Source organism: Microchirus variegatus (genome assembly GCF_963457635.1).
Source record: "Microchirus variegatus genome assembly, chromosome: 10".
Taxonomy (NCBI): Eukaryota; Metazoa; Chordata; class Actinopteri; order Pleuronectiformes; family Soleidae; genus Microchirus; species Microchirus variegatus.
The window spans coordinates 26,598,699-26,611,235 of NC_139811.1; the positions used below are offsets into that span (position 1 = coordinate 26,598,699).

A 12,537-nucleotide genomic window follows, 5' to 3' on the forward strand; every position below is an offset into this window, starting at 1 on the left:
CTATTTCTCGTCGGTACCACTCCACCTCCCGCACAAGCTCAGGCTCTTTCCCCCCCAGCGAGGTGACATTCCATGTCCCCATAGCTAGAGTTGTTGTCCCGCCATTGGGCCGCCGGGGCCCCCGCCCACTACTGCCACCCAAATCACACAGCACCGACCCCTTATGGCCCTCCATGCAGGTGGTGAGCCCACTTGGAGAGGCGCCCACGACACTCTTTCGGGCTGAGCCCGGCAAAGACCCGGCCACCAGGCACTTGCCTGCGAGCCCCACTCCCTGGCCTGGCTCAAGGGTGGGGCCCCGGTGACGCCAATCCGGGCGACGTAAACGTCTTCCTCTTCTTTTGCTTCATAAGGGTTAGTGAACTGCTCTTAGTCTGATCCGTCACCTAGGACCTGTTTGCCATGGGAGACCCTACCAGGGGCATTAAGCCCCAGACAACATAGCTCCTAGGATCATACGGATACTCAAACCCCTCCACCACGGTAAGGTGGCAGTTCAAGGAGTTATTACAAAAAAATATTATCTGTGTATATATATATAAACATAACATAACATAAAACATACAATTAACTTAATTAAAATGTCCACTATTTACATAAAAATACAACAAAAAAAAAAACTGACATTTGATAACTGTAGGATCAACATGGGTGTTCTGTGCTGGAAAGGTTCTTCTATCGGAAGACACACGGGCTGAAATTTTTGGTGAGAGGAATGTCCCTGGATGTGCTTCTGGACCTGAGCTGCCACAATGAAGAACCTGGTGTTTCTGATCTGGGGTGGTCTCCAACGTGTCTCCAACTTGTCTCCACTGTCCACTGCATCGTCCATTTGATGAGTTTGCAGGGCTGGCTCAATCGACGGCTGCCATGTCACTGTGGTATTAGAAAGGAGTGAGGCAGAGTATATCACATTATTATTCTGATTCTGAAAAAAATAACCACAGTATTTGAAATAAAAAAATTGGAATCTGAATAACCATATAACACTGCTATTGATTTACGGATTACAAGTAATCATGGTCAATAGGACCCTCCTCCAGGGCAGACACCTCTGCAGACAGCTGGTCACGCCAGGCTGCTCCGCTGGCTGCCTCCATGTCACACTCCCCCTCATCCTCGGCCACATCCTCCACGGCTTCATCTTCTGGGGCCATGATGTCACCGGTTCCCAGACAGATGTTGTGGAGGATGGCACATGCTGTTATAACCTTTGAAATTGACGAAAAAATAAAAGTTAAAACATAATTGACTTTGCTTTTTGGCATTCTAAAATCTAAATAGAGAGATAACTTACATGTGGTACAAAGGTGTGCATGTCAAACACCCTGGAGACCACCCTATACGATGCACCACTTGCCAGCCAGAAAAGAAACACCAGGGTCTCGATTGTGGCCCCCCACCCCAACTCCTTTCTTGATCCAGAAGGGCCAGAAGCACATCCAGGGATTCTCTGCTCAGCCGAAAGTCTGGCCCTGTGTCCTCCTGCCCGAAGAACCTCTCCAGCACAGGAACACCCATGTTGATCCTACAGTACTGTATTCTAGACTGAAAGAATAGAAGAACTGTTAAAATATAATATTGATATTTGCTTTTAAAGCTTAAACATTTCTAACTTAGATTTTTCAGCTCATGACTAAAACTATATATATATATATATAGGTCGCTTGGCAGGTACCAAGCGACGGGAACTCAGGAGAAGGAGAAAGTCGCTGGCGAGGATCCGTGTCTCTCGTGAAGCAGGAGATGAGACGACGACGGCAGAACCAAGCAACGGGAAACTCAGGAGAAGGAGGAAGTCGCTGGCAAGGATCCGTGTCTCTCGAGCAGCAGGAGACGTGATGACCTGGAGATAGACTGGGTAAGTATACCAGTAGCAAAAGTTTCTTCTTTTAGGAGAGTCAAGACTTGTGGCTTTACCAACGAGTGTAGAACAACGATCTGACGCTCCTGATTGCAGATCAGGATCAGCTGAGTCGGAGCCGCGCTGGTGGAGCTGATCACCAGCGTCTTCACAGAAAGTAGTTCAGCCACGCCTCCTGCAGAGAGAGAGGGGGAGTGAAAACACGGAGCAGCAGGGAAAACTAATAATAAATAATGCTGGAAGGTGTGGTGAATGAGTGGGATCGTGTCACACCTCAGTTTAAGTACAGGAGATAAAACATGTGATGTTGACTTCCGCGCTCATTGTGACGTCTCGCAGAGCTCCGCTTCGTCCTTAAAACAGCACAACACACACAAACATCCAGCCTCAGAGGATTTACATATCCAGTGGATGGCAATGTGTCGTCATATAGAGAGAGTCAGCAATTGTGGCTTTTCCAAACGCTAGCTGCCGGAGCCTCAGTGACGCTGACGTAGTTTCCTGTGTCTCATTTGCATTTAAAATGACACCAATCGTTCTGAACAGGGCTGTTTAGGCAGGGTGACTGAACTGCTATGGTGCTTCATCCTTAAGGTACTTTGACCAAAGTTTGTCACAAACATGTTCATTAGGACACCAGGGAACTCGGTTAACTTGTAGAAATAGGGCATAATATGTCTCCTTTAACATACTGGATTGAAAGGAAAGGAAAGCTGAAGTAAATAGGGAATCAATAGATGCTGTTGTTTTGGACATTATTTAACAGACAACAACACACTAGAAAAACCCCAAACTAATTATATCTTTACCTTTCGTTGCCCATAGGATGTGCTTACTGTAGAATGCCAAGACTTGGTGCTGCAGCAACATCACTTCCAATGTTCAGAGAACTTTGTTTATTGTTTGCTTGTTTCAGTTATGTTCAGTTCTATTACCAGACCCAATCTCTATTACATGTTTCTATCTGTGTGTGACTTCAAGAAAGGAAATCTGGATTGCTAAAGCCATTATTATATAAAAGAAACACATGTGCCATTCCTCTACAACTGTTTAAATGTCTAGTTGAGATCAATTGCAAATTTCATAACCTCATTCATATTCATATGATTCCATCAACATTTTACCTGATAATTAACTAATTGTGCTAATTACACAGATTGTCCCACATGCAACTCTCACATATATTATTTGTATTTGGCTGGAATAAACCTTTAGAATGAAGTACTTATCTTAAGGTGTTAATTAGGTGGAATAACCCTTTACTTGTTACTTGTTAGTTTTTTTATGTAATTTGTGTAACTGTATGTTTAAAATGTAAGAATTTTTTTTTTAAAGTTAGAAACTCTATTCACTGGTCATTATTATAAGTTGTAAGGTGGCGCTATTAAGGAAACGCATGGCCGTCTGAAACTGTGGTCTCCAGTACTGCAGATGTATTATAAGTAGGGCTGTCAAAATTAACGCGTTAACGCAGGATGATTAATTTGTGGAATTAACGCGTACATTTTTTTTAACGCATTAACGCACTTTCTCACTTTCATCGCGCTACGAGTAGACGTGTAACAAGACCCCGAGCCGATAGGGGGGCTCCCGACACTCGGACCTTAATGCATCAGTGAGCAGCTGCATCCCCGTCCCCCTTAAACAACAATGTGATTTGCAATGACATCTCAGTAGGAAACCTCCCTAAAGGGGCCCCACGTCTCCTCACGCTAACCTGTGTGAAGCTGAAGGAAAATGAATTGAGTTATCAATCAGGAAGTTAGAAGAGGAAGAAAAAAAGAGAGGATGAAGAAAAAAGAAAGAAAGACACACAGTTGTAAGTGGCGCTGCTGGTGCAGATAATGATATAATCATAACATTAACAGTCACTGTCTAACTAACGGGGACACAGACAGCAGCTAACATTAGCGTCAGAATAGTAGCTGACGCTAACGCTAACTAGTAGAAGCAGTGCTTCTCCTGCTGTGGGTTTAGTTCCCCCAAGAAAACTATTTAACTTCTATACTTTATATTTTGTTTACAATGCGAGTTATTTACAGTGCAATGTGCAGTTTTTTTTTAAAGTTTTTTCAAAGTTATTTACAGTATTTTATTTTTTCTATTCATTTATATTGTCTTATAATGTGGGTTCTTTACAATGTAATGTTTATTTTTTACTAAGTTTGTATAGGTTTTTATAGGTATAAGTTATTTACAGTATTTTATTGTTCTTTACATGTATATTTTCACATACTTTATTTATCTCTCCGTTCCTACAACAATATAAAAAGAAAATTAGAATTTTTCTGGCATATTTACAAATGGTAATTAATCATGATTAATCATGATTAATCCACAGCTACCCTGTGATTAATCTGATTAAAAAAAAAAAATCTTTTGACAGCCCTAATTTTAAGAACTGGATTGAGCACAGGCCCTTTGGTGCCATTCATTCCTATGGAGCTGCTCACCTCACCATACATTCTGCTCACACAGTGTGCACATGATGGATTTTCCAAAATCCATCCATCCATTATCTACCGCTTTATCCTCCACTGAAGGGTCACAGGGGGTACTGTCCCTATCTCAGCAGACATAGGGCTATAGGCGGGGTACACCCTGGACAGTTCGGGTTTTGGAATATTTTATATGAAAAAAGAATATGTAGATAAAATAAACTCCAAAATAGCATTACAAATATAAGATATAATCATGATTTTGAAGCCTTTTATCCAAGTAATTTCAGCTGAATCTGAATCTTCATACTATGTGTTTAGTGAAGGGTTTCTTCTGTCTTCCTGTCTGCGCTTCATCTGTCTTGATTCCCTGATTGTCTGCACCTGCTGTTAATCAGTTCATGCTCCTTTAAATACGCCCTCCTCCAGTGTGTCTCCTTGTCTTGCACCGTGCAGACCCTTTCGGATTTCCACATCTGCTTCATGGTTTCTTCTACCCATCTTTTTCCCTCTGTTTTGGAATTATTACCTGACCTAGAGTAAGATTGTTTTGTTTAAATAAACTCTTTGTTTGAACTGAGATCTCTGCCTCCGCCCTGTGCCTTTGGGTCCAAACTGTGTTTGAGTGCATTACGGACTTGACACCAAATTTTGAAGACTAGCAGTCTTAAAAGGGAATTTATTAAGAGAAGTCAAACTGAAGTCCAATGGAGGAGGGTGGTGGGCAGGCAGGGCAGAGAGAATTGATTTTTCAACTTTTCAAAAATCACACAGGAAAAACCTTTAAGAGAGCTGACCAACACTGTTACTATGCTGTGGAAAGTGCACATCTGGCAGCAATGAAATCAACAGTCAGACTTTGAGGGGAAGGAGAACTGTAATTCAAGACATTGAACTAGAGAGGGTAGAGTTTAGCCTCTTGGTGTACTGTCTGACGGATTTAACTAGCTGCTGTGTCAGATTCATTGAGGAGAGAGTTCAGGAGGAGACTGACCTGCTGAAGTTAATAACTTTATTCAGTCCCAGACATCATGACACAGGGCAGATGACGGTGTGGACTGTGTAAACTTCCCCATTAATAAGCTGCCGTGTCGGAAGGACTGTCAATGTTTACTGTGACATTAAAGCATTAAATATAACATGCATGTATATTATGGTATTTTTTTACAATTATACATTTAGTATATATGTAATGTCTTCTGCCTCAGCTCTTCATTTGACGGAGATATACTGCATGACAAACAGTTGCTGAAAACTGGATGTTTATTTGACATCATCAAACTTATAGGTATTCACAGGTCAACAAATGTTCCTTTCACATCTCAGGTATAAAACTGAGGTGTTTTATATATTATTGTCCATGAAAATAATGACAACAAATATTTTTACAAAAACAATTCCAGTGCATATTAATTTTGAAGTTTACAAATAAAGCTCACTATCATTATTCATTATTGCTGATGACACATTGATATCACATTAAAGCTATAATTACCTTTCTTGCATGTCTCACAGCACTTAGTAAAAGTTTGAACATGAACATGAACACCTCTGCCTCCCTCAAAGATTCATTAGCAGCCTGTACACAGAGTGCGAAGGTTCTCCGCTCTACTCTGACTATAGACTTGGGCCCGTATTTATCAAGCGACTTAGAATTACCCCTAAGAACCCTGCTAAGAGTAGACTTATGAGTAAAAAAAATCTTAGCTGAAAGCTGCACTCAAAAGTTAGTTATCAAGCGTCTTACTCACACTTTCAGCGAAGTGTAGGACTGAATCTTAAGTGTCACTCTCAGAGCTGAATTACGACAGTACTATGTGCCATAAACTGAATTCTAGGTGACGTCACTTCCGTTTCCATAGAAATTACCAATCACGAAAGGGTATCCCTTGTCTAAGAATAAAGAAATATCGCCGATTCCGCAGGTGCTCCCGGATATTGCCGAGCACCCACGGAGATTGTCGAGCACTCACATGTGCCAGTCTACGCTTGTCATTGATTTATTAATGACCACTAACTATCAACGGGTTGCATTGTAATGTCGGAAAACCAATCTGCAGTCCACAATGGACCAAGGCTGAACTGTCACAAGACATTGTCAAGGAATAACAACCTGGAAATAATCGCGGACCAGTTTATAAGACGCACCGCTACCAGAGGAAACACATTCCTCACCAATTAAAAATAATGGTGAGTGACAAAACGACAAATTAAATATGTGTTATAGCCTACTGTGGTACTATGTTTTAAAGGATGTGTCGGAATGGTTTTGAATTGTGGATTTGGTCCATGATTTGCGTTTATTTGAGCCTTTTTGCTGTAGTTTTGGTGGTTATGATTATTTCTTTCCTGGTGTGTGTAGTTTTCAACACTTTAGATTTAACCTACATTTGTGTCATTAAAGCCAGTTGTGATCACTGACAATATCATTAATATCAGCTTTTGATTAATTATTGAGTGAAGTTGCTGTTGAGTTGGTAGGCTGTTATTACCTTAAACTTATAGGCGGTTACGGTAGCTACGCTGTTCAGTCCAGGCTGTGGTGTTGGGTTGTCGATTTTGTTTTTCCTTTTTCTTTTTTCTTCATCTGAGTCTTTTGCGTTAGTGTTGCATAATTAACATTACAATCCTCGTGTGCATCACCAGTGTGTAGACTGTTTTTGTGAAAGACATCGTGTCCGTGTGCGTGCGTGCGTGCGTTCATTGCGGCCGCTGCTGTTAATTGATCTAATGTGTTTTACTATGAGACGAATGTGCGCGTGTCAAAATGGCAACAATCATGCAAGCACGATGATGAGAATCCACCAGCAAAAACATAAATCGGTGCCCCTGCCGTTTGATCAGCTCGTCATCTAACAAAGCCAGGACATCCTTCTCACCTCAGTGCCATCCCCTGCTGGCAACTCCTAACCACTTAAGACACCTCTGGAGGTCTCTGTGTATACTTTGGGTATATTGGAAAGTTGAGGATTGGACAAGTTTGCGGATATACCCCTTGCTGTCGGCCCCTGACAGCGTAGGCTAGTTTGTAGTTGTAAGGGTTTCTTAGCCTTTTGTCTGGCTCTGTATTTCTCATTGACTGCACCCCTTAATTCTATCCCTTACCATTCCTTTCACTACAACTGCAACTTTTGCACATCTTTGTGATTGCAGTGACCAAAAATCTCATGCAAAGTTTTTTGTCATATTTATGTATGACACCCTTTACACTGGTCAACATTATCCTGAACAGCTGGTAAGAAATACAAGTTTCCATTCTCACGTATTTAAAAACCTGCTACCATCCATGGTATCCATGGGACTGTCCTATTTCTTGAAGAAGATTGTCACTCCACCACTTGTTGCTCTTGCTACCGAAAAGATGTCATGTGGATATGAAGACATGTACGGTGCATCCCTCAGTTGTGCTCTTTGTTCTCTTCCAGCATCGTCTCTCAGACGTACAGTATCATTCGTTCCTCTCTGTTGTGCTATTCCACTGCACTTGGTTCCATCAGCTAACTTCACTGAATCGAAATTTCAACTTTTTGATGTGGTTTATAATGTGGGATGTCGCTCCCGCATCCACCATGATGCCTCATCATCTTTACTTAGTCTGGTAGCCCCTCTATTTTTGTGTTGTGCTTTCAACAGATGGTCCTCGTCACTATTCTGTTACTTCTCAACCTTCTGGACATTGTCTTGCCCTCCCTTTTTCTATCGCAGGGATTTTCTAGCTTTGTGCGCTTTCGTGCCACACTTGTAACATGTCACACTGGTATCTTGATTTATTATCTGTCATCACTGTGTTTCTTAATGGGGATTCTGCCTCGTCTTACATGTTTTTCTTCATCTGTAAATTCTGCTGTTTCTTTGCCTCTTCATAAATCCTTAGTCTTCTTTTAAAGTCTGTAAATGTAACTATCTTCATTTTGTGTGACATGAACAGCTATTGGCTTGAAAGAGTTTGGAAGCCCTTCTAATATCATCGCGATGGTTAGCTGCAGAAACAAATTACATTTTCTCTAATATGGGAGGGGAGCACAGCAAGTACGACCTCATAGTCCTTCCTCTCCACAGTGATGTTGCTGCAAACACAAATGAACAACGTGTTAATTCATCATATTAACCGTCAACGACTTTGTAAGATCCAGGGATGGGCACAAATACATCAAAATGTATTTCCAAATAAAATACAAAATACCCACTTTAAAAATTTATCAAAATGAGCTATAAAATACAGCAGCCAAAAATGTATCAAAATAAAATACTGTATTTTTGTATTTTCAAAATACTACAAAAAAAGCAAGAGACTCCTTCCATAATCAGTCAGCAGATTAGATATGCTGACCCCTCATGTTAGACATCCCAATATAAACTTCTGCCCTTACTCTATTGTTGTATTACATTGCCCACTATGAATCAGTGACAATAACTCAAAGACAAACAATCCAAATGGATTATTTATTTTGAAATTTACACAAACTACAGTAGGAAGCATAAACACCACCATTACCACATCAGTTCTTGGATTGTTTTTTTGTTCTTGCCATCTGTGGAGGCAGCCAGCGCATCTCAAAGTACATATGGGTCACACTCGCCAGGATCGTTTCGTTTACTTCTGGTCGAAGATCTAGAAAGGCACCAAATCCCTGGAAATCATCCACTTCAAGCTTAGCCTCTATTGCAAATAAGGTTGGAATTCATTCTGTGTAATAGAACGGTGACTGGCTCTGCAATCGATCAATTTCCTGCGCAAGGGGTTTCAGGAATTATAATGTACTCCATCTCTGCATCCTTAAACAATGGCAAGTTTAACTTTGTCATGAGATCAGGGAGTGTCTCACAGAAAGTATTTTACAGTATTTTGAAAATACAAAAATACACAACACTGAAGTGTTTGATACAAAATACGAAGGCATTTTCATCATCTCAATAAAATACAAATTACAAAATAGTATTTTGTATTTGAAATACGTATTTTAAATACATGTATTAGAAATACTGCCCATCCCTGGTAAGATCTGCCTTCCATACACATACTGCCAGGCTTTCAGACATTCAAGTGACAATGTCTTGACTTTGTCTTCCATCCTGTTGTCTTCCACAACAGGGACATAGGACATTGCTGTTTGTTTGTGCGAAGAGACGACGAATTGCGGTAAGCTAATGGTTGCTATTGCTAACTATCTAATATACACGTACACAGCGTTACAATGACTGAAAGCGGTCTTAACTTTACGTATTTTGGTATTAACTTGAGCATGTCGCCTGTGTGTTTCAGATGATTTTGTCGTCGCAAAGCAGCCGCCGCCAACCGTCGGCGTGGGCGTTCAACCGGGCATCAGAATGGTGGAATGTGATTGTCCCCGGCTTCACGAGCGAACAGTGGGTGCTAAATTTCAGAATGTCCGAAGAAACGTTTACCTTCCTGTGCAACAAACTGCGGCCAGCAATGGAGCGACAAGACACTGCTTTCCGTAGTTGTGTGCCCACAAGGAAGAGATTAGCTATAGCGCTGTGGAAGCTAGCTACTGGCTCGGAGTACAGGACAATAGGACACCTTTTTGGAGTTAGCATCGCAACTGTTTGTCGGTGTGTACAAGACTTCTGTGCTGCAGCGGAGGCGTCGTTGGTGCCAGAGCAGATCCGTTTTCCTGATGAGGACACTTTCCGGGAAATGGCTGCCTACATTGAGAACAGGTGGGGGCTCCCACACTGTGTCGGAGCTGTCGATGGGTCCCACATACCGATCATAGCACCCCGAGAATACCACTGTGACTACTTCAACCGTAAAGGCTGGCACTCCATCATTTTACAAGGTGTTGTTGATGGAAAGGGTCTTTTCTGGAATGTGTTTTCTGGACAGCCAGGGAGCTTGCATGATGCCAGGGTTTTGAGACTGTCTTCACTGTGGGAGTTAGCCAGCCAGGGAACTCACTTCACATCTCACAACAGGAACATTGGCGGAGTGACTACTGGCTATTACATCCTTGGTGACTCCGCTTATCCTTTGCAGAACTGGCTCCTGAAACCTTTTCATGACACCGGACGACTTACACCAGAACAGCAGACGTTCAACAAAAAAATCAGTAGAACACGGGTGGTGGTCGAAAACGCTTTCGGCAGACTGAAGGGCAGGTGGCGTTGCCTCCTGAAAAGGAATGATTGCGATGTTGAGCTGGTAAAATCGATGGTGGTGACCTGCTGTGCTCTACACAACCTGTGTGAAAATCATGGCGAGACCTATGCCACAGACTGGGATGCACACACGACAGGAACAGTGGGCGAACCTGTGGTTGCAGTGGCACATGGTGTGGAAGAGGATAGAGATGTACGCGACGGTCTCATGCGTCACTTGTTGTGACATTGTTAATTTCCTACTTGTTTTTCAACGATCAATAAAAGTTTGTACTTTCTACAGAAATGTCTGCATACATTTTATTTGTTACGGCTGCCACAAGTGACTGCTGCAGCACCATTATGTCTGATAACCAATTTGTTAATTTATTTGAATCAGGACACTGCATATTCATCAACATGTCAGCATAGAGCAACAATTAAGTATGCCAGAGTTGGCACAAAAGCCAATTTAAAATTACAAACATCACAAAACATTAGTTAAAAATAAAACAAAAAACAAAAAGAAATAATGTAACCATGAATGCATGTCTGGTTAGTTTTCAGTGCAATTCTAAAATGCTGAATAGGTATTGCTTCTCTGACAGTCTGGTAGCCTACACTAGTGTTTTTCCACCTTTATTGAGTTTAGGTACATTTTTTTTCATAGAAAAAAATCCAGAGGCACACCGAACAAATGTTTTTTCTATGTAGCCTATAGTAACAATTTAGTCATTCTTATCAAAGTGTCTTGAATATTTATATCCACATTTGGAGATAATTTGTCTTTTTTCTCAAAATGTTTTTAGACCAATTAGGTGAAATTGGATAATTTCCCATGTCACACCTGACCTGGTGTTTGACTAATGTGGTAAAAAGTCACATTTATGAAGCAATTGATACCCACACTTCGGTGCTAGGAATTGCTAAACTATCAAAACACCACAGATGCACATTAGTGCTAAAACGTAGATCAATGTATGATGATGAATAATAAATAGGCACGATGCGATCACGTAAGTAAGATTGAGGTTTTTTTGTTTTTTTAGTTTTTTTGTTTATTTATGGTTGGTAAAATAAAAAGATAAAAGTAAAATGAAATAACATTAAAATCGATGTTTAAAATAATAAAATAAATAAGAATAACATCAGCCCGTAAGGGTTTAAAAAGGACTGTTAAGAAATAAATACGAGTAAGGTCTATGATAATAAAATCACAGACAGCTTAAAAAAACCAGGGCACCAAGCAGCCAAAAAAGTGGGTCAGGAGGGACAACCGCGCCAGGAGGGGGCAGTAGATGGTCCTGGAGATGGTTCCTTATTCTGCATTTAAGCCTCCCGGCGCGGTGGTCCCAAGCCTGTGGATCCAGATCCTTTCCGCCCTCTTTCTCTGCCCGCATGTCCAGTGGTCGTTGTGTTCTAAACCGGGGATGATGAGATGAGCGGGGGAATGCAGTTGAAAATGTTGGACCAAGGGTGTCTGGAGCCTGCCCTCCCCCGATGTTGTACAGGTGCTTTGTTAGTTGAGTATGGAGTGTTTTGTTTCGCCAATGTAATGTTTATTGCAAGTTTGACAGGTGATGATGTATACTATATTTGTGAGATTGTAGGAGAAAGTGCCCAGCGTTGGATGTGATATATTGGTGTATGAGTTGTGAATGAATTTCCTGTTTCTGTAGTGTTGTGTGTGTTTTATGTGTGGTTGGGGTGTATGATCAGAAAAGCGTGACTGTGTGAGTAAACTTTGAAGATTCCGGTATTTTCTGTAGGCTGAGATGGGTCGGTGGTTGAGAAATGCTGGCTGTTGTTGTAGGAGGCGCTTGAAGTTCTGTTTGATATTATGATGGAGTCCAAGGGTCTTGTGGGAGAAGGTGGCTATGAGGGACGGGAAGAGGGTCAGCTGCACTGCGGGGTGGTCCGGGACGTCAGCACCATCATCCGTCTGGGAAGGACAGGGAGAGATATTATCAGATATTATAGTAGAAACATTGCTGGTGCTGTTGAGGGAGACAGAAATTAATTCGGGGGTGTGGGGGGATTTTTTATCTGTAGGGTGGGGGGTGTGTATTTCAGCTATGACCAGCGTTTTTCTCACGGGTGGGGCATGAATGAGGGTGAGCTTTAGGGTGGGAAGTT

The 12,537-nt window shown here is 41.6% G+C and overlaps 1 protein-coding gene across 1 annotated transcript; it reads left to right on the forward strand.

The window, feature by feature from the left end:
• Nucleotides 1-9,688: 9,688 nt before the first annotated feature.
• Nucleotides 9,689-10,648, forward strand: LOC310932574 (uncharacterized protein; the record flags this gene model as incomplete). The annotated part of the gene is made up of 1 exon (XM_083895900.1): nucleotides 9,689-10,648. One exon carries the CDS (start codon nucleotides 9,689-9,691, stop codon nucleotides 10,646-10,648), a length of 960 nt encoding a protein of 319 aa, XP_083752026.1.
• Nucleotides 10,649-12,537: the final 1,889 nt, after the last annotated feature.